This window comes from Pelodiscus sinensis, chromosome 2 (assembly GCF_049634645.1).
Source record: "Pelodiscus sinensis isolate JC-2024 chromosome 2, ASM4963464v1, whole genome shotgun sequence".
NCBI lineage: Eukaryota > Metazoa > Chordata > Testudines > Trionychidae > Pelodiscus > Pelodiscus sinensis.
Genome location: NC_134712.1, coordinates 238,671,872 through 238,695,108, shown reverse-complemented (window position 1 = coordinate 238,695,108; position 23,237 = coordinate 238,671,872). Strand labels below are relative to the sequence as shown.

At 44.2% G+C, this 23,237-nt stretch overlaps 1 protein-coding gene across 4 annotated transcripts in view; it reads right to left on the bottom strand.

Moving 5' to 3' along the window:
• The window catches only part of NCAPG2 (non-SMC condensin II complex subunit G2), a 116,715-nt gene that overhangs the window by 19,127 nt on the left and 74,351 nt on the right, over nt 1–23,237 (bottom strand). For all 4 annotated transcript variants that reach the window (XM_075922741.1, XM_075922744.1, XM_075922742.1 and 1 more), the window contains 4 exons: nt 19,269–19,368; nt 17,553–17,740; nt 14,336–14,479; nt 4,494–4,597 (listed from right to left, as the gene is read on the bottom strand). In XM_075922741.1, the coding sequence (XP_075778856.1) occupies nt 4,494–4,597; nt 14,336–14,479; nt 17,553–17,740; nt 19,269–19,368 (536 nt within the window). The remainder of the gene's footprint in view (nt 1–4,493; nt 4,598–14,335; nt 14,480–17,552; nt 17,741–19,268; nt 19,369–23,237) is intronic.

Genomic DNA, 23,237 nt, shown 5'->3' with positions numbered 1-23,237 from the left:
ATCTCAAATGAACTTTGAGATTAAGTGTGGGAATCTTAAGTGTGGGAATCTCAAATGAACTTCTTACAGAGGATTGTGAATAGGCTCATTTCTGGAGCTTCACTGCTTACAGTTTTAGAGGAAACAATGTGTTTTGTATAGTAGTGGCAACTTAGGAATGGAATAAGGGAATTCAGATGAAATTATTTGTATGAGAAGAAGAGGAGCAGAACCCAAAAATTAAGATTTTTGCGGTGTATTTGGAAAAGAAAAAAGCCCATAGAAGTTAAAACTAATGGCTCTAAAATAAACTGGAATTGTAACTCATTTAATACTCTGCCATTTCCTATAGAAGTCAAATAAGTTGACGGTGTGAATCAAACCTCTTGGTAGTTCTCTACAAATCTCAGATATTAGAATGCTTTAGAGAAGCAGCAGAGGTTACTTGGGCTCTGGTGGAACTGGAGTCAATCAGTATATCCTGAACCAAGCAGCTCCAAACTTACTATCATATAGAAATTTCTAATACAGTCCAAAACTCATTTAAGTATTATTTGTATTAACATAGCACTCCTGAGTGTCAGTCATCGACTCCATTGTTCTAGATACTATACAGATAGAACACTTGATGAGTTTATGATCTAAGCAAAAGATAAAAAATGAGTTAAGACTTCCTATTCTGAAACTGCATAGGTAGCTCCAACACTGTGTTGCAGAAGGGAGTTCATTTCCTTTCTTAGGGTACGTCTAGACTACATGCCTCTGGTGACAGAGGCATATAGATTAGGCTATCGGACATAGTAAAATGAAGCGGCGATTTAAATAATTGCCGCTTCATTTAAATTTACATGGCTGCCGCACTGATCAGCTGTTTGTCGGCTCAGCGCAATAGTCTGGATAGTCTGGAAGCATCCCAGGAGGCATACCTGGGTGGTCGACAAATACCTTTGATGTCGGCAGGGGAGCGTCCAGACTATCGCGCTGAGCCGACAAACAGCTGATCAGCTGTTTGTCGGCTCAGCGCGGCAGCCATGTAAATTTAAATGAAGCGGCGATTATTTAAATCACCACTTCATTTTACTATGTCCGGTAGCCTAATCTGTCGCCAGAGGCATGTAGTCTAGACGTACCCCAAGTGACACCTTTGGAGAGAAATCCCTGGAAACAGACGGGAAACAGAAAAGGATAGGGAGGGAATAGAACTTAATGGTGTATAGCCCTATAATCTTGGACCAATTGCTCTTGGAAATCTGGTCCAGAATTTTGACCACACCATCAAACCTGCTGATGTACAATGTATGAGTCTCCACTTCTGGTACATCTCTCTCTTCCTTGGAGATCTTTGCTGGCCATGATAGGGTTAGAGGAATTGCTTACATCTCCCATCATTCTGAGGCTGCCTACATTGCTTCCTCATGGAAGAAAAAACAGGCTTCCACAGCATAAGATGGCTTGAGTCCTTTAACATGTGCAGAGCTTCATTATTAGTAGGGCCCTAACAAAGTCTCAGTCCATTTTAGTCATTTTCACAGACACACAGTTTTAAAATAATAAATTTTGTTATTTCAGTTATTTAAATCTGAAATGTCATGGTTTTGACTGAAAGGTTACTGTGTGGGGTTGTGTGCGCAGTAGCGCTACCCTTACTTTTCCACTGCTGCTGATAGCAGTGCTGCCTTCAGACTGAGCAGCTGGAGTGCAGTGGCTAGGAGCCCACCTCTGAAGACAGAGCCACGCCAGCAGCAGCACAGAAGAAAGGCATGGTAGGATATTACCACTGCTGCCTGCAGAGTTTGGCCCTCAGTCAGCATCTACCACTTTGGCCACCCAGCTCTAAAGGTAGCAACACAGAAGTAAATGTTGCAATACTCTACCATTCCTTCCTTACTTCTGTGTTGCTGCTGGTGAAGGCTCTGCCTTCAGAACTGGTATGGTATGGTATTGCCACCCTTAGTCCTGCACTGCTGCTAGCAGTGCACTGCCTTCAGAGCTGGGAAACTGGCCAAAAGCCACTTTCCAGTTACTCAGCTTTGAAGGCAGCAAAGTAATGGTAGCAATACCTCAAACCCCCTAAAATAAACTTGTGACTCCTCTGCAGTTCCTTTTTGGCTCAACCCTCCCAATTTAAGTACCTTTGGTCTCCCCCATGAAATCTGTATAGTAGAGTATAAAAGCACATAAAAGATCAGATTTCACAAGAGGAGCTGAATTTTTCATGGCCATGACTTTGATAGAGCCCTAATTATTATGCTTAATTAAGAGATCAGAGACATTAAAAGTGGTAATTTAAAACCTCCTTTGGTATTCCGTAGGACTGCAATCAAGCAACCTGCATGACTGCAGTGCCAGAGGCATCAAGTTGGCTTACTGAGAGTCCATGCAACCAGATGCCACTCTAACACCAAGGACTTAAGCTCTAATCTGTGCTCCTGCAGGAACTTTTAGAAAACTGTCCAATTTAAGATGTCATATTTAGCCAGGAATAGTTAGTAATTTAATATTCATGCATCTGAAAACTGTCACCTTTCAGTCAGAAGTCAAGCTTTTTTGGAACCTTGTCCTGGAGTATTCACTTAGATAATCTCTGCTGCTTAAATATCTCTTGGACAGGTATTGGATGGTTGTAAAAAGTATTTAGCATTCTTAGAGATGGCAGCATCTACATCTGTAGTGAAGAGTCTCTTTGGGGTGAGGCCCATTGATGCTCCAGGACTCAATGTTAAGAAAGGTCCCACTTTTAAACTGTGGAAGTGGGCACTGTTGAAGCTGAGCTCTGAGGTGGGAACCACTGAAGCTGAGCTTTGCCATAAGTACCTGGGTTAGATCCTACAAGCCTTTGGCAATGCCAGTCTATCAGGGACCAAATATAGAAGATATCAAGCTGCCTTGAAGCATGAACCTTGGTTCTAAGACAGTTTCATTTGTGTCTGAAATTATTAATGGAATTGAACAGGAAAATGTAAGATATTTTAATGTCTATGCCAGAAGATTTGATACTAGGTCTGGGAGTTTAGATTCTTTGGTGTTGATTCAGGAAGCTCTGAGTTTTGGTTCTCAGTGCTTCAGGATGGGTGGCTCGGTTGCTAGATGATTCAATTTCAACTTATCAAATACTGGTCTAAATGAGGGTAGGTTTCTTCATGAAGTGAGTCTTCAGTACAGAAGCATCAATGGTATTCAATGTGGAACTTAAACTGTCTCTACTGTGTGCTAGAGAGAGAGCTGAGTCTCCAGATACCATGCACATTATGCTCCTTTCTTCCTCTCTTCTCAGAGGAGAGAGATAAGAAGTACAGAGAAGCTCTGGCTGACTCCATAATCAAGGACTGGGACATTTTTCAACACTGAATCCTGGAGTTTAAGGTAGACCTTTGTTTATTGAGGTGTTCTTAGACTCTTTGGTCTGATTTGCCTGCCTTTTGCCTCTCAGGAACAGATGATGCTCTCATGAATCTATTAGGAAAAGCCTTAGGTGAGATTCTCTTGTTTTGGGGTCCTTTTCAAAAAATAGCCACACACAGAGTATTTGGGTGGTATATGTGATTCACTGAGGCAGAAGTGGCACCTAGAGTGTGTCACGGACGGCAACAGCTTCTGTGATTCACTCCTGTGATATGGCTATGATTCTACCATAGAATCTGGAAGTATATATGGGTATCCAGTGCCAAGGCAACTCTAGACTTGAAGACTTTTCCTGACAACAGACTAAAAACTATATAAACCTAACTAAATTATGTATAAGTAGAACAAACTAACCAGCAATAACAAAAATTGTGCAGTGGGCAGAGATGTGGTATTCAGTTTCCTCTAACACCCATGGTTGCAAGACAGGTGGGTAATTGTAGTTGCCATGCCTTTTGGACACTTGGGCTATAACTGGAAAATATGTGGGTAATCACTTGAGGGAAATAAGTTATGAACAATTTTTAAAAAGCATCATTTGAATGAAAAATTGAAAGTCAGCTGTAATTGCCGTGAGCTCAACTAATTTACTAAAATACTATAAGAATACATAACAAGTATCCAATTTAAGGCCCACTGAAAAGTCACTTGGGAGAGCTGCAGAATTCACACCAACCTCTCTTTCAGGACAAACTTAATACTTAGTATACTAACAAATGAATTTGTTTATGCCATTTGTACAGTGCCATCAGAGTGTATTTTACAGTTGAGTTTTAGCATACATGTTGTTAGTTCCAGGTTATATGACTGGTGTTATTTCTGGTAGAAAGACCGGTTTCATAAACCCTTCCATATAAAAAGGACTAGGAATTATAAAAAAATGCCTTTTGAAATAAGTATGGTTGGAAGACTGATTATGAGAATTATCAGAATAAATAGTCATGCTGTTCTATACGAGGACAACAGAAAAAGCAAAAAACAAACACAATCAACTTACTAAAAAAGTAAAAGATTATGGATACGAAGAGCTTTTTTGGTAACATACTGGTTTCACATTAATAAACCATATACTGGTTTCACATTAATAAAACATGTGGAAACTCAAAGTTTACCTGACCACGTTTATTGACTTAATTATCACTGTCATTAAACTGCCTGAAAGTGGAGGAAGGTCTGCAGTGGATTCTGGTGGTGCAAGTTCTTCTGCATTTGAAGCCTAAAAAGAAGATAGTTCAAATTCAAAATAAATACAGAATAAAATATTCTGCACATAAAATATTCAGCGGGGGGGGGGGGGGGGGGAGGAATAATGTTAGTAGTTACATTAACTGAATGCATGTTTAGATTAGGGAAAGAAAGATTTAAATATCAGAGGGGTAGCCGTGTTAGTCTGAATCTGCAAAAGCGACGAGGAGTCCTGTGGCACCTTATAGACTAACTGAAGTGTAGGATCATAAGCTTTCGTGGGCAAAGACCTACATGCATCTGACGAAGTGGGTCTTTGCCCACGAAAGCTTATGCTCCTACACTTCAGTTAGTCTATAAGGTGCCACAGGACTCCTTGTCACTTTTAAAGATTTAAATGTATTTTTTCTAGTTCACCCTGAACAGTTACTTTTTATTAAAGATGACCCACCATTCACATTCCCTCTTTTGGAAATGTACTATTACACCCATAAACAACCCCCTTTCCTCTCTCAGCCCCATGCTAACTCCTCTCTCTTGCCCTTCTTAGACCTCCATTCTCCCCTTCTTAAGTCATAGCCTTCTGCTCAGCTTCCCCTACTCCCCTAGGTTTTGCTTTCCCAGCCCTGCCTCCTTCTGCAGCCCTTACCATCCCCTCTCTATTTACAGCTGAGCCTATGATCACTATCAGGCTGCTGTCTGGTTACTAGCTCCAGCCCAGATCCTGCTCCCCATGCTGCTGCCCAGGAAAAGTGAAAGTAGGATCCAGGTAACTGCAGTAGCACAGAGGAACTGCCCAGAAACAGCAAATGGACAATCAGCAGCTTGTATGTGCATTGAAGTTGCTTCCCCCATGCTGCTGCCACCCAGATCCCACTTCTTATTCTGCTGTCCATGGGAAGCGAGAGCGGGTGGGTGTGAGCCAGACAGCCATCCTAGAACCTTTCCAGACTGTACTAGTAGGCTGGGGCCCACCATTTGGGAAACAAGAACATTAGATAATAAACAGTTTTTATAACTGAAGATACAACTATTTCTTTGTTCGATGCATGAACTTTCATTCATGAAAAGTCTTGAATAATAATAATAATAATACTATTTTTAAATAGCAAGTTTGACTTAGTCTAAAACAAGGATGTTTTCTCCCATTCATTTTGTGGAAACAACTCAATCAGTGATGGACTCCTTTCACAAAATGTTCTGGATACTGGAATTTTTGATTGCCATTCATGGTCTATCTAGAACTGCCTATTAATATGGTGTGCTGAAGCATTTTGCAGTCCTGGAAAGTGCATCACTATAAGGGAAACTAATACCCTCCTGGCACAGAGGAGATAACCAGGCTTCCCTCAGCCAATAAAACACAGCTGTCAAATTGACAGTCACAATTTGTGACATCAGTCCTTGAAGCACTGGTAGAAATGCTGAACAGGCGTACAGAATTACCCTGAGCTCTAGTAAGTATGCAGTTGAGTTTCCTGACAGGTCCATAGACTGCAGATCTGAAAATGGTAGAAGTGAGCTTTTCCCAGGTAGAGGCATCTGTAAATAGAAGTCTTTGGTGAGAAGGGTAAGGAGAAGAGACTTTTCACATCTGGTTGGGATCTTTCCACCAATTCAGAGTGTAACTGCACTATCATATCCATGTAGTAGCTATTTGGAAGGAATATGACTTCAGGCACCACAGTATGCAAAAAAGTGAAGTCTGAAATGGTGCATGATGTTTGCAGAAAACCTTGTGACTGACCAGACATAAGCAAGCTCTCACAGAAACGCATGCATGAGTCTGCAATTAGTTGAGGATTACCATGATATCGAACATGTCCTGAGGCAGATAGTGCCTTGTTGCCATTAAGTTTTATCCTGGCTCCTATGAAGTCTATTCTCTATATTGGCACCCATGGAAGGCATCTCTCTGTTGAATTTTAGGCCCAGTGCGACGAAGTTAAGAATTTGATTTACGGAAGTCTTCAAGTTGCTGTGGTAAGCAAATAGCCCAATACACTATGGATACAGAGACGCAAGGAGATAGCACCAGGAATCATTCCGGAGGTTGGTGCAACTGATGGTACCTACCAGATGTTCTTTGCTGGAGCCAATAAAGCTTCAATCAATCACTAGTAATGCCAGGCTTGTGGTATGGAGTATAATTAGGAGTATAGGAGTAATTCTGTACCACCTGCACAGGAGTCTTAAGCGAATCCACTATGCATCAGAGCAAATCCTGGGAGCTTTTATACTCACCTGTGTTGCAGGATACTAATTTTATATTTATATATATAATTTGTTAGTCTCTAAGGTGCCACAGAACTGCTAGTTTTTAAAGTTGCAGACTAACACAGCTACTCCTCTGACACAAAGATAATGAGACAGCAGCTATCTGGTCTGCTCTACCATAAAAAATGCTTTTCCTCCCATATCTCTTGACTTGAACGGCAACCTAAGACACTCAAGATGTGTAGAAAACTACTAACTCCAGAAAGCAAGTGCAGATGAAGGTAGTCTAGTGTGTTGTGAGAAGTGTGCCACACCAAAAAAACACTGTGTTGTGAGAAGTGTCTCATGGGTTCATGACAATGGAAATGATGGTGTAGCAGTGATCATTATTAAGGGATGCCTTCTAGAGGAGTGATTCTCCTCACCCGGCCTAAAACTTTAGCAGAGTACTCAGTAGCCCTATCAGAGTCTACAGCTGGGATAGACTTGGAAGATGGAACCTGCAAGCTAGAGCAAGAGCCCATCAAAGCATATTTGGAATCAAAGTAAACTAGTCCAAGGCAGCCACATAAAATGATCTAAAATAAAAACTTTGAGATGAAGCTGTCTAGCCTTCTGCAATCTTTTCAAAAGGATCTGCAGATGGAACATATATGGGGAATGTGCTCCTCTCCAAAGCAACTGGAACATTATGTGTGGCATAGTTAAGAAGCATAGCTGCTCTGCAGAGGGGGCAGACTTCAAAGCTTCAAGGCTTTGTTTCAGTAATGGCCAAGTCTGGGTACTGAGGAAATATTTTCCCTGTAGACTGCTCACTGGCATTTCTATTACATATGCTACTAAACCTAACACTAAAATATTATAGTAAAAAAGACTTGCCAAGTATGTAGAGAATCAGAAATTGTTAGAGCTCTGTCTCATAGCTATGGAATGGGATCCATTTTGCCATTTATACCCTCCACACAGGTGCAAAGACACTCAGGGATCATTTGTAACCGTAACAGACACTGTTGGCTATAAGATTCTGATCAAGCATATGAAGTCGCAAGCACCAGACATAGAATGCATTTGGAAAAATCACTCAAAGAAAAACCTCATTTAATGTATTAGTAATGTATTAGTGGGGGCATCTTTTAAAATGTGTTAAACTGGGCTGGCTGCTGTCAGATATAGGCTACTGCACAAGACAGGTCAATGAATGAGTCAAACCAAACCATGAGTCAATTCAGTACAGCAATTCCTAAGTTCCTAAATCGCTTCATTTTTTAAAAATGCATCTCAATATGCAACTCCAAAAGGGAAGGTTACCCACCCTGTGCAGTAACTGGAGTTCTTAGAGATGGTTGTCCCCATGGGTGCTCCACCTTTAGGTGCACCACAGTCACTGCGCCCACCAGTTGGAGCTTCTTGGTAGCAATGCCCTCTCGGCTGGCCGCGTGTGCGAGGCTCAGGTGCACGGTGCCTGGAGTGTGCAATGCACATGGGTGGCCAGCTGGCTCCTCCAACAGAATCCAAAACAGTGGGGAGAAGGATGGGTGGTGGAGCACCCATGAGGACAACCATCTCAAAGAACTCCAGTTACTGCACAGGGTGAGTAACCTTCCCTTCTTCTTCAAGGAGTGCCCCTGGGGGTGCTCCACTTTTAGGTGACTACAGAGCAGTATAAATGCTTGGAGGTGGGACCTTTGAAAGGCTTGTTTCGGCTACTGAAAGTACTGAGTGGCCGAACAGAGCGAGACTGTCTGCATACAATTGGATGGCACAGTGATGAGTAAAAGTGTGAGCAGAAGTCCAGGTGGCTGCTCTTCAGATCTCAGCCGTGGGGATACTACGGAGGAAGGCTGTGGAGGTGGCCATTGCCCTCGTGCAATGGGCACACACAGCCAAAGGAGGCTGTTTGGTGAATATGGCATAAGCCAATCCTATACAATCTGAAATCCACTTGGACAGTCTCTGTTTGAAGATCGGTAGTCCCTGAGATCTCTCTATGGAAGAGATGAAAAAGCAAGGTGTTTTGCAAAACGGACGTGTTCACTGCAAGTAAAAGGCCACCGCCCTGTGGACATTGAGAGTATGGAGAGACTTTTAACTGTCGTTGCCATGAGGTTTGGGGAAGACGACAGGTAAATTGGTTCATTACAATGAAATGAGGTAAATACTTTGGGAAGGAATTTAGGATGGATCTGTAGGACCACCTTGTCTTTGTGGAAGACTGTATAGGGCAGGTCTGTCATAAACGAGCCCAACTCGCCCACCCTTCATACTGAGGTAATAGCTACAAGGAAGGCTACCTTCATGGATAGATGGAGAAGGAAGCATGTAGCTAGTGGTTCAAACTGTTTGCCCATTAATGCCCTTAGCATGAGATTAAGGTCCCATGTGGGGACTGATTCTTTAGTTGGTGGGAATGTATTGTGTAAATCTCACAGAAATATCTTGATTGATGGATGAGTAAAAACGGAATGATCCTGTATGGGCGGGTGGAATGCAGATATGGCTGCAAGGTAGGCCTTCATAGAGCTGACGGATAGACCGGAGCTGTGAAGGTGTATTAAGTAGGTGATTATGAGTGGGATTCCCATCTGCATGGGAGTGCAGTGTTGAGCAAAGCACCGGCTAGAAAAATGCTGCCATTTTTGAGCGTAGGTTTTCCTCGTTGCAGGTCTATGGTTGTTTGTGAGATTAGTTTGAACTTTTGGAGGACACTGGATCTCTGTCATGGTTAGCCAGCAAGAAGCCATGTGTGCAGGGGAAGATACTCGATGGAAGGGTGGCAAATCTTCCCGTTCTGTTGCGGAACAGGGAGGAAGAGATGTGGGAGATGCCTAGCCATGTGTAGAAGAGCTGGATACCAAATCTGTCTGGGTGACCACGGCGCTAGCAGAATCACTTTGATTCTGTCCTGTTTTATTTTGAGTATCACTCTCTGGATGAGAAGGATTGGTGGAAATGAGTATGCTAGAGGTGCGTCCAAGATGATGCTGAACGCGTGCCCCAAAGAACCCGGGCCCAATCCCACTCTGGAACAATACTGCGGGCACCGTGAATTCCTGTGTGTGACAAAAGAGGTCTAACGTAGGGAACCCCCATCTAGGGAAGAGATGGTTGATGGATGCTCTGTTGATCTCCCACTTGTGATTCAGGGAGAAGTTTATGCTGAGGTCATCTGCTAACATATTGTCTGTACCTAGGATATATGGGGCTATAAGGTGGATGTGACGAGGGATGCACCATTTCCATAACTGTAATGCCTCCCAACAGAGATGGCAAGAGTGGACACCACCCTGCTTGTTGATGTAGTGCATTGTTGTCGTGTTGTCCATCAGTATGTGGATGGTATTGTTGTGTATTATCTGGGAGAAGTGCATGAATGCATACTGGATTGCTCTGAGCTCAAGCAAGTTGATGTGTTTGCTTTCCTCATCTGGTGTCCACATGGCTTGAACTACCTGGTCCTGCAAATGAGCCCCTCAGCCTGTTCAAGAGACATCTGTGGTAACTGAAAGGGTTGTGGGGTTGCATTGAAAGGGGACCCCTCCTGCATATACACATTCTGTGTCAACCAGGTAAGAGAGACTTTTATCCTGCCTGGCATGCTGAGAGACTTGTTCAATGGGAGTGCATGCGGCCTGTACGCTGTCCTGAGCCATGTCTGCATAGGTCTCATGTGCAGGCATGCATAACGCACCACAAAGGTGGTGGCTGCCATTTGGCCAAGGAGGCACAGGCACTGCCTGGCGATTATACAGGGACTGAGCTGTGCCAGATGCACCAAGTCTTGAATTGCTGCGAATCTGGACTGTGGATGCGATGCTATCACGGTTTCATAGTCCAGGTGTGCCCCTATGAAGTCCAGTGTCTGTGTTGGGAGCACTTCGTCAGGTTTATGCATAGCCTGAGTCTGTCAAATAATGCCCTGGGAACTGTCACTACCTGTTGCGTATGGTAAGACGAGGGGCCCTTTATTAGGCAATCGTCGAGGTAGGGAAAGAGGAGGTTACTCACCCTGTTCGGTAACTGGAGTTCTTCGAGATAGTTGTCCCCGTGGGTGCTCCACTTTTAGGTGCCAGAGCCACTGCGCCCACCTGTCTGAGATTCTTGGTAGCAGTGCCTCCCTGGCTGGCCGCGCGCACGAGGCTTAGGCACGAGGTGCATGGAGTATGTAATGCACATGTGCGGCCAGCCAGCTCCTCAGTTCTTCTCTGATCTGGACCCTAAACAGAATCTGAAGCAGAAGGGAGGAGAACCCACGGGGAAAACTCTCTCGAAGAACTCCAGTTACTGCACAGAGGGAGGAGGAGGAGGAGTCGTCGTCTTCTTCTAATAGTGTCCCCGGGGGTGCTCTATCTTTAGGAGTACGTCTAGACTACATGCCTCTGACGACAAGAGGCATGTAGATTAGGTTACCCGGCATCGGAAAATGAAGCAGCGATTTAAATAATCGCCGCTTCATTTAAATTTAAATGGCTGTTGCGCTGTGCCTATCAGCTGTTTGTTAGCTCAGCGCGGTAGTCTGGATGCTCCGCAGTCGACATCAAAGGCATTTGTCAACCTCCCAGGTAAACCTCATCCCAGGAGGCATACTGTAGGAGATGCTGTGCCTCTTGTAGGAGCACAGTCTCATGAGAGGGGTCCCTGAAGAGGGACGGGGATGGTGGTTGTGGGTGGAGACTAAGGGTACGTCCAGACTACATGCCTCCGTCGACGGAGGCATGTAGATTAGCCAGATAGGCAGAGGGAAATGAAGCCGCGATTAAAATAATCGCGGCTTCATTTAAATTTAAATGGCTGCCCCGCTCTGCCGATCAGCTGTTTGTCGGCAGATCGGGGCAGTCTGGACGTTCCCCTGTCGCCAGAAAACCCTTTTGTCGACCGCCCCGTTATGCCTCGTGGGATGAGGCATAACGGGGCGGTCGACAAAAGGGTTTTCTGGCGACAGGGGAACGTCCAGACTGCCCCGATCTGCCGACAAACAGCTGATCGGCAGAGCGGGGCAGCCATTTAAATTTAAATGAAGCCGCGATTATTTTAATCGCGGCTTCATTTCCCTCTGCCTATCTGGCTAATCTACATGCCTCCGTCGACGGAGGCATGTAGTCTGGACGTACCCTTAGGGAATTACGTAACCCGTGTTGATGATCTCGAGAACCCACTTGTCAGTGGTAATGGATCTCCAGACAGGATAGAATGCTGCTAGTCTGGAGCCAAATGTGGTATAAGAGTTGGCTGCTGTCTGAATAGAGCCCACGGGTCCCAATATGGCCAATTTGGCAGCATGAGTGGTGGTACCCACTGCTGTTGATACTGCTGGATCTGCATTGGTTTAGGTGAGGAAGTCTTAGACACTTGAGCTTGAGGTAAGTCTTTCTCCTCAGAGTCACTAAACTCTGCTGACATAGTTGCAGGAGTACCTGAAAAATAATTTTTTGATCTGGCTGGAGTGCCATCAGTGCCAAAGAGCAGGGTTCCTGGCACCAAAGCTACTGACAACTCTGTTGCTGTGGTGAACTGCGGTAAGAAAGGAGGTGGAGCTATCAGCAGCACAACGTTGTGAAGGGCCAGTGCCAGTAACACGTAGGGCACCAGGAGCATGCCTAGCCTTTTTCAGGGCTTAGCCGGTATTGGCTGCTCAGCGGGCAGTGCGCATGCAAGCTGCCTCTGCCGGCATGGAATGCGGTGCTGCCGGCACCCATTTTTCTGTCGGTGTCCTAGCTGGTGCCAGAATGATAGCTTGATCCGTTAGCCTCGCTGTCCAGCTCTCTGAGGAGTGTGCCCTTTGCTTGTGCTCCCGGCTTTTATGGGAGCTGTCACTAGAGCTTTTAACTGGTCCACTTGGTAGTATAGAAGTAGCAGTATCAGGCTTTACACTCGTCAGTTTCCTCATCTGGGATGTAAACCCCGAGGAATTGGGGGCCTCTTCCTCACTGAGGGAGATTTTCCCTTGGTGTTTGGGCTTGAAGTTGGAATAGCCTTTTCACCAGCGTCTGTCCCTGGCAGACTATGCCTGAAGGGCTATTTGAAGTAGAGTTCAAGGGAGGTTTCAATGCTTTCTCCATTTTTAAGATGCGGAGCTGAAGCTGTCTGGCTCTCCTTGTGCACTTAGTCAGTTTCCTGCAATGATGATAGTGCTCTATATTATGGTCTTGGCCCAGGCAACAGACATACAGAGAATAGCCGTCTGCTACGGATATGGACAGACCTCAGTCCAATAAGAAAAATAGTTGAAAGGGAGTAAACAAATTAGGCTAATTATATAGAGAGAAATGTGTGAAGGCAACTGTTGAACTGCAATGAGAGCTGATAGCAGTCAGAGAAGAACAGAGGAGCTGGCTGGCCACGCATGCACATTACACACTCCAGGCGCCTTGCGCCTGAGCCTCACGCACACGGCTAGCCGTGGGGCGGGGGGAGGGGAAGGGGGAAAGGAGGGAGAAGTCTGCTACCAAGAATCTCCAATTGATGGGCACAGCAACACTGATGCACCTAAAGGTGGAGCACCCACAGGGACACTCCTTGAAGAAGAACATTTCAGTTTCCATGTTGAAACACAAAACTGATTTATGTAATGAAAGTTCCACATTTTGAACCAAGCTTCTATTGTCTCAACAGGATGTTTAATGCATAAACCTGAGGTTTTTTTTATTATTTATGCTACACTAGCTCCTAAATGACAAATAAAGGATCATTGGTCCATGGGAGTCGATGCCTGTGGGGAACTAGCTTTTTAGCCAGCTCTCGATGTATGCTGGCTTCGTGGAGCTGCCTGCACCCCTCCACCGTGCTTCCTCCCACAAAGGCAGTCGTGGGGGGGGGAAGAGGGAGACAGGTGGGAGCTGGTGCTTGAGGGAGCTAACTTAAAAGCTGGCTCCTCCCCCGAGCACCAGCTCTGCAGAGCCGCCTGTCCACCCTCCACACTGTTGCCTCTGTATCAGATGCAGCAATGTGGGGAGGAAGTTAGGCGGGATGCCAGAGTACCCTCTGTCCCGTCTATGTGGATAGCTAATTTTTTAACTGTTTCCCCTTGCAGACTAGCTCTGCCTGCCACCCCACTCTGCTGCCTATGATACTAAGGCAGCAGCATGGGGTGGCAGGAAGCACACTGGATGGCTGCCTGCCCTGCCATCCCCCTCCCCCCACAGGAGGGAAGAGAGAGAATTTTAGTTAAGCATGTAACTGCTAAAAGTTGTTGCAGCTATAAGATAGTAAAATAACCAATATCTAACATCCGTAGAACAAATGCTTGATAAAGAATCGCCTTTGCTCAAAAGATCATGACATTCATTTTAAGATCTGAAAACAATTGAATATGCTTAACAGGATAACTACCAACGCTTTTAATTAAACCTGAAAAAAATCCAATTTAATCCATGCATGACTCCCTCTGATTGATTGAAGCCTCCATTGACTGTATTTCAGAAGAAAGTCAGAGGTCTTGAACTGTTGACAAAGAACTCTACTGCTGAATTCTAGCTTTACCACTGCTAGCCCTCTTTTGAATTAAAGGTTAAACATTTTATATAATAAACTAAAAAATACAACAGATTATTGTTACCTTTCTCAGTGTGTGACTTATCTCAACCACTACTGCAGCTAGGAGAGTAGAGAGTACACCACGGTGAACTGTTGGACAAGATGAATGCCAGTGCTGGACTGTGTATATAAATTCTCCAAGAGGCGACTGAATAGAATAAATCAACTAAAAATAAATAAAATATAGATCAATTACAGTATTTCTACTTTGGGAGCATTTTAGTGCAATTAAAAGCCTTAGTCAGGAGTTCTCAAACTTCCTGAGACACTATTAAGATGTAATCAATTTCGATGGAAGTACAATACTTGGTTCTGTAGTCCTACAGCAATGGCTTGCCTAGGAAAAATATTTAATGTATTTTGGCTATCTTTTGGTGCAATTTAGCAACTCAGAATAAGGAAGAGAGTTGGCATTATGAGAGCAGTTAGGTCTCTGTGAATATATCCTTTAGGGCAGGGGTGGGGAACCTCAGGCTTGGTCAGGGACTCCACCAGCATTGGGGAGTCCATACTGGCATGTCAGCACTCCACTGCCCCACCATGGGGCTGGAGCACACAAAATCTCCTAGACTTGGTCACCACCTTGGTTCTGGTGTGGGAGGGGAATGTAGGGAGTGTCTTTCTCCTTCTCAGTCAGGGGCCACATCAGCGGGGTTTGGTGTTTTTTTTTTTTTTTTTTTTTTTGGCTTCTCACCTGTGTGCGGCCCCTGACTGATTTTTCTTTGGGTCAACAGCCCCTGGTCCAAAAACAGTTCCTCACACCTGCTTTGGGCCTAGTCAAAGGGCTGAAAAGCTGAGGTAAAATCCCCCAATGTCACTAAAGGCAATGGCTTGGACCCAAGGCTATGTCTACATTTGAGATGAAAGATATTATTTCAAGCTCCTGTACACATGCCTACACTAGCTTTTTCTCAAGATGCCAGGCTAAAAATAGCATTGTAGCTATGGTAGCATGGACAGCAGCTTAGGCAAGATGCCTGAGTATGCATCCATTCAAACGTCCTGTATATGTACTTGGTGGCTAGGCCAAGTTTCTGACCATGCTATTCTATGTTACTATTTTTAGCATACTAGCTTGAGCACAGCTAATGCAGGTGTGTCTTTGTGAACTGGGAATCCCAGCTCCCAGCTAAAAGGCAGACTTAACTTGAGAGCTAGAGAAAATGTTCTTTCTATTCTGGATTTTCTCCAAGATTTGTTGAAAGGATCCAAGAGTTCCTGGCACTGATCTACTGATATCAGCACTAGGGAGATTACACTATCCAGACCTTGCTACCTACTATATGAGAGATATTTTCTGTCCATATATTTGTTCAAGAACGCCTCCTAAACAGTAAGAGCTAGGACCACCAGATTCCATATATAACTTCCTGTTATCATAACTTACAACACTGTAAGAGTTTGGCTATGCCAGAAAAATGGGATGTGCTTGGAATGGAATTTCTTTTCATTAAACCAGTAGTCTCCAACCTGGCTGGAGAGCACAGGGGGATATACAAAACGAAACCTGCCCCAGCTGGGGGACATGCATCCTTCCCCTAGCTATGCCACCTGAAGATGCAGTGGCCATGAAGAGGCACTGCTCACCTGGCCCCAAGCTTTTGTGGTGAGAGAAGGCTGGTGTAATTCTCTCTCCCTGGGGCAGTCTACATACTGAACCCCACAGCCATACCCTTGAGCAATAATTTAAATGAAGCATGTACATTAAGGTAAGAACTGAAGCAAAATGCTGGGTAATTCTTCTACACATTGGACCTCCCTGGTCTGGCACCCTCAGGACCTGGCCAGTCCCGTCATTTCTGGACTCCTCGCCATGCCTCCTCCCCTCAGACCCGGCTTGGCTGCTGGCCACAGTCTGCCCCTCCCAACCCCACTACCCTGCTGGCCACACTGGGGTGCCCAGCAAGCATGCAAGGCTGCTGGCCCCACTGCCCTGCAGGCTGTAGGTCTCCCAACTTCCAACCCCGCTCCTGGAGAGGCTTCACTGCGGGCTTTCCAGCTGACTCCTCCAGACTGCCAGCCCTGCTCCTGAAATGGGGCATTCAGAACTGGACACAGAACTCCAGTAGAGGCCTAATCAGCACAAAGTAGAGCAGAGGAATTACTTCTCGTGTCTTGCTCACAATGCTCCTGGTAATACATCCCAGAATGAGGTATAGGATTTTTTCGTTGTTGTTTGCAAGTGTATTGCTGTTGATTTATATTAGTTTGTGCTATGCTACAATCCCAGATTCCTTTCCACAGTACTCCTTCCTAGGCATCATTTCCCCATTTTCTGCATGTGCAATTGACTCTTCCTTCCTAACTAGAGTACTTTGCATTTGTCCTTATTGAATTTCATTCTATTTACTTCAGACCATTTCTCCAGTTTGTGCAGATAATTTTGAATTTTAATCCCATCCTCCAAAACTCTTCCTAGGTTGCTATCATCCACAAACTTTATAAGCATACTCTCTATGCCATTATCTACACCACTGATGAAATATTGAACATAACAGGATACAGAACTAATCTCTGAACACTGCACTCATTATGCCTTTCCAACATGACTGAACTATTGATAACCAGTCTCTGGGCATGATTTTCAAACAGTTACACATACCCCTTAGAATAGTTCCAAATAGGTTGTATTTCACTAGCTTGTTTATGAGAAGTTCATGCAAAAGCCTTAAAGTTATGATATATCACATCTACCACTTACTCCCATCTTCAAGGCTTGTTATTCTGTCAAAGAAAGTTATCATGTTGCTTTGATACAATTTGTTCTGACAAATCTATACTGTTATTATCGCTATATCTTTTTATATTTATAAATTGATTGTTTGGGTACAGAATGGCATATCATCAAATCAATTACAGGTTGGACCTCCCTGGTCTGGCATCCTCCAGACCTGACCAGTCCTGGATGAAGGATTTTTCTGAACCAGGGGAAGTCATATCTGGCTCCCCTGCTACTGGCCTTACTGCTGGCCCTGCTGTTCTCCCGCCCCTTCCCTGTGGCGAGCTGAACAGGGACTCTCTAGTCCTGGAACATCCATGGTCCTGCAGAATCACAGATGTTGCCAGACCAGAGTCACAGGTTAGGAGTTCACCTTTATTTATCTGAGAGGACAATAAAGTATTTTTGTGCCAATACATCTAATATGTCCAATTCACATCTGAATAAAAGGAAGTCAGTGCTTAGAATTAACATTACAATCACATGATTTTATGTATGTGTATAACAGGATGACAAATACCTGAAGCCCTTCTTCCCGCCATTTTCTGAGTCTGCGTGCAACACATTCTAAAATTTTTTGGAACACAGCCTGAACAGCATGGAGAAACGTTGCAACTTCTTCATCTGTACCAATGTTTTGAGTCAAAGAAGCTTCAATAATCTCTTTGAGAACACAAAGTAATGTAGGGATACAAAAGCAGCCTCTTTCTAGAGAAAGAAATAATGTATCAGATATTTAAAAAAAATAGAGATTTTTAACTAGACTGTTCAGGGCTTAAATGCTAAGAGAATTTCCTGGTACCTCCTCCACCTTCCATGAGCATTCCAGAGGGGTAGAAAATATTCAGCAGAATTCTACTCCAGATAGCTCCAGCTGAATTTAAGTCCTGCTTTAGCTATAAGCTTAGATTGAAATTCATTTATACTACATAAATAGCTGTAATTTACTAGAGTAGCTTTATTTCATATTAGTTAATTAACATCTATTTTCACATTTCTTATTGATTCAATCACTGTTTTAATTACTGTATCAATTCTCTTAGGTAACAACTTCTATGTTTGGCAACATCATGAAGTTTTGTGTATGGTGCCAGGTGACATTTCTGCACTAGTTTTACGGTAAAAGCTAAATTGTAAAGTCAAGCAGGGATATGGGGTCCAGATACAAAGAAGTCTAATTGTTTTCAAATAAATGTGACTATGGATTTGTTCCTTCTCCCATCCTGTAAAATAGCTCTTTTGCACATTAAGAGCTGTTATTTTGCTTTCATGAAGAATTCAAAATGAATTAATAAAAATAGAATTGAATGAAGGAAACTGTAGTTGAAAGAAAGAAAGTGGGTTTTATAGTTGTTCTCAGGACTTTACAGACTGTATTTTGTTTTCTAAAAGCATTTGTAAACTTCACTCTAAATATTATAAAAAGTTGCATAAAATATTTTAAAACATACAAAGGAAAGATCAAACCAGAGACAGCAGATTAAGTCACCCTTCCTCTATTTTATGAATAGTACACAGGAATTCCTACGTGATTGAAGAAATGTAAGAGACCTGTTAGTTTATCCAGAGTTGTATTAGGAGTATAGCCTGGTCACTTTAGTTAGTCTCATTTTCCTATATTAATTAACCAAGCACAACTTTGCTGCATTTTCAACATAGTAGAGTAATATTTATGTTTATATAGTATGTTACATGATCTGGAAACATTACACATAGCCTGAAAAATGCACTTCTTCACTATTCAGTGGAAATGTTGATATCAAGTATTGGGGCTTAGCTTACAAGATTCTTTGGAAATTAAAATTTCCTTTAGTCCTTATTTTGGTGATAACTACTGAATACTAGATATAACAGTTGTCTCCCTGGAGCCAAGAGTTAGACAACTCTAATAAAAGTTTGAGCCAGCTGTAGCAGCAGTGTAACTAAGTAAAAGATCACTGTTGCTAATAAAAAACCTGTTAACAGCAGAGAAACTCAAGAATCAGATCACAATTATTCATACTACACCTACTAGCGGAAACTACAAACAACAGCAGAAGCATATACTGGAGTTTATTCATGGGAGAAGAAGATCCAAAGCAAAGAAGATCCAAAGCTAATGTAACAGATTTATTTCTCAACTTCTCCTTAAAGCAACTAGGAGACTCCAGGAGAAAAAGTGTAACAAAATAACTGCTCCTTAACTGCAGCAGAGGGGAAGAATAAAATACCACAAAACATTGTTATTACAGTGTACCTGTTTGCATAATTGAAAGAGTGACATCTAAAAGGTGTGCTTGAAACTCTGAATCTCCAAGGCCAACCATTATAGCATCCTTACATACTGTCAGATATGCCTAGACAGGAGAAGCAAAAATCTATTAACACAGACTGCATTTAAGAGCAATATTTTAGTATTAGCTAAAAATAAAAGCAGCAAATCTAAGTGGGAATTTTTTAAACAATTGTATTTTATATTTTTCAGCCTGAAGCCACATCTCACTATGAACTTAGATCAATCTAAGAATATCAAAATAAGAATCCACATCCCTAAGTAATGCAGTTATGCCAATCTAACTCCCTGTACAAAGAGCCAAGTTCATGGAGGGCTTCTGCTGTTAAGACAGCTACTAGCTCTGACGGAGGTGGATTAACTATGCTGAATTAAGCATTTTAAATGTAGACCTGCCCTAAGTAAATACAAAGGAAAAATGTAAAACCCTTCTATTTGTCAGCTTTTTCACTTGGAGAATATCACATCTCAGAAGAGTAGTTCAGAAGAGTAACAAAGTCTCCATATATTTACTAATATTACTTAGGTATTCCCTGATGCTCTCACAAGATAAAGGTGCAATTTTGTGTTATGGAATGGATAAATTTGAGATACAGGCAGTCCCCGAGTTACGCAGATCCGACTTATGTCGGATCTGTACTTACGAACGGGACTTTTCTCGCCCCGAAGGACGCGGGCGGCAGGACCCCCCAGACGCGCCGAGGTCCCGCTGCCCGCGTCCTCTGGGGCAAGAAAAGCTGCTCCTCGTCTCCCTGGTCTGCTGGGGAGGGCTCCCCAGCAGACCAGGGAGACGCGGAGCAAAGCCACGGAGGACGCGGGTGGTGAGACCGCCCAGACACGCTGCTGTCCCGCCGCCCGGGTCCTCCGCGGCTTTGCTCCGCGTCTCCCTGGTCTGCTGGGGGGCCCCTCCACCAGACCAGGGAGACACGGAGCAAAGCCACAGAGGACCGAGGCAGCTGCACCGCAGCATGTCTTAGTCCCGCCGCCCGCATCTCCATGGTCTGCAGGGGGGAAGGGGCGCAGCTAGTGGGCCCCCCTCTCCCCCAGCAGACCAGGCTTTTCTCGCGGACGCCTGTGGTAGAGCAGCTGGGGCGCTGCCGGTTGGTCCCGCAGCGCCGCTCCTCAGCGCTACTGGACCAACCCGGCAGCACCCCAGCTGCTCTGTCCCAGGCATCCCCAAGTCAGCCGCTGCTGAAACTGACCAGCGGCTGACTACAGGAAGCCCGAGGCACAGTTGCTCTGCCCCGGGCTTCCTGGAATCAGCCGCTGATCAGTTTCAGCAGCAGCTGACGTGGGGGCACCTGGGGTGCTGCGGGGTTGGTCCCCGCAACGCTGAGGTGCAGCGCTGCGGAGACCTACCCGGCAGCGCCCCAGCTGCTCTGTCCCAGGCGTCCAGATTCAGCTGCTGTTGAAACTGATCAGCGGCTGATTCCAGGAATCCCGGGGCAGAGAAAGTCTGCCTCGGGCTTCCTGTAGTCAGCCACTGGTCAGTTTCAGCAGCGGCTGAATCTGGATGCCAGTTCCGACTTAAGTACAAATTCGACGTAAGTACAAACCTACAGTCCCTATCTTGTACGTAACCCGGGGACTGCCTGTACTGGAAGTCATGACTAATTGAATTCATTGGTAATTTCACGTATTTAAAACCCTTATTATGAAATAAAATGGTTATTAGTCTGTTTTGTAACTGTTGTTGTTCTTCAAGTTGTGTTGCAGATATCCATTCCACTTCGGATTTTTCCTTCTGCTGCTTAGCTGCCACAGATTCCTCAGTTTCTTCTTACTGGATGGATTCCAATATAGAGGAAAAGGAAGATGGGTCATGGAATGGACAACTCAAAGCACAGTTACAAAACAAGTTAGTAACCATTTATTCTGTGAGTGATAGCACATTCATTCCACACCATGTGATTCACCAGCACTTTGACCTGCAGGTCAGGTTGGAGTCTAAACATGAATAATGACTGAAGGACCACACATCCAAATCTGGCATCCTTTGTAGGTTGCAGCTCTGTAGATTGCTGAGTCACAGCATGAGCGCCAAATATATGTACTGAAGAACAAGTTGCAGCTCTTCATGTTCAGAATATATGTATATGGTCTAGAAAGGCTGCCTGTGATTTGTTGAATCCTATTTGGCAGTGTTACAGTAATCATGTCCTAACATAAATGGATATAGGAAGGAACCGAGGACAAAATTATTTGAGAACAAACCACATGGCTCTTCATTCTTTTTCCAGCTGCCACAAACAACTGTGAGAAGAACCTAAACAGTTTAAGCCTGCCCTAGAAAAACATTAACACCCTCCACTTCCCTCTTGTGAGCACACTGGTAAATATATTGCCTGATTGATGTAGATGTAAGAAACGCCTTTGGTAAAAAATTTTGGATGGTGGCATAGGTATATCTTGTCCTTGCAAAAAAACTATATAGAGGCTCAGACACCAAACCAGAACCCTTAACTCACCCATTCTGCTGACTGAGGTCTCTGCTATCAAAAAAGTTACTTTCAGTGAGACCTGGAGCAATGTGCAGGTAGCTAGCAGTTCAAAGGGTGGACCCATTCCATGTTCAACACCCTAGGAGGAAGAGGATTGTCTCTACTTGGAAATATTATCTGTTCAAACCCTTCAGAAACCTGAGCAACTTGGAATTGGAGATTGGAAAGCCAAGACAGCTGCTAGGTGATCCACAGTAGAACAAATAGCAAAGCCTTACTGTTATATTTATAAAAAATAGTCTAATACATGTTCATAGCAGCTCAGACTGTTGAAATGCCTTTCTGTTGGGATCAAACAGAGAACCCCTTCCACTTTATCAGGAAAATATACCTAGCAGAAGATTTTGTATTAAGAGGACATTTTGTACCTCCTTGAACATATTTGTAGAGTACTGCAAACCCACAGATATCTGTAGCTCATTTTTGCACATACAGATGTGGATGCAGATACAAATTTTGTATCTGTGCAGGGCTCTACATATTTCCTCTTGAGATGTTAACTATGGACTATCCAGGCTGTGAAGTGAAGGCCTCTATGTTGTCACAACTTAAGCACATTACTAAAAGACACAGAATTGGTCAGAGACCTCTTTTTAACACAACTAACATTCATTCCTGGGGGGAAGAGGAGGTTACTGACCTCAATAGTAACTGATGTTCTTCAAGATGAGGGTCCCCGTGGGTGCTCCACATTAGGTTGGTGTGCTGCCGGCGGGTCTCAGTGGAGCTTTGATAGCAATGCCCTGGGGCCGCGCATGCGCGCACCAGCAGCTGCATGCTGATAGGCTGCAGGCATCGCGCATGAATGAGTTCCCCCTTCCTACTCCTCAGTTCCTTCTCTACCCTAGAATGATGCCTTGATGAGGCTAGGATCCCACAGTAGAGGGGAGGAAAGGAGGACACTCATCTTGAAGAACGTCAGTTACTATCGAGGTGAGTAACCTCCTCTTCTTCTTCAAGAGATTTCCCAAGGGGTGCTCCACATTAGGTAACTACAAAGCTAAGGACTTTGGATCTGGCAGAAAAGCAGTGGAAAGAACCGCCTTAGCTAGTTTCAGGTTGGAAAGAAGTTCCCACATAAGTGTGTAGTGCTTTCCCGATGTGTGGTTGGAGGACCCACGCAGCAGCTGTGCAGATGTCTCTTATGGGTACTTTGCAGAGGAATGCTCTTGAGGTAGTTATGGTTCTGGTTGAGTGTGCCCTTATGTCGTCTGGAGGTGGCATGTCTGACTGTGCATTAGGGAAGTAATAGTGTAGTCGATTAACTGATAAGCAAAAGTTTATAGGTTAATGCTATAGAGTACATGCATTTCCTCCCCGCCCCCTCTCCCCAGTAAATTTTTTAGCAGGCTGGGCCAGCAACCTGGCTCAGTCCTGGCTTGCAATGGGTCCGGGACCTACTCCTGCTGCAGCTCTGCACTTAAAGTGTATT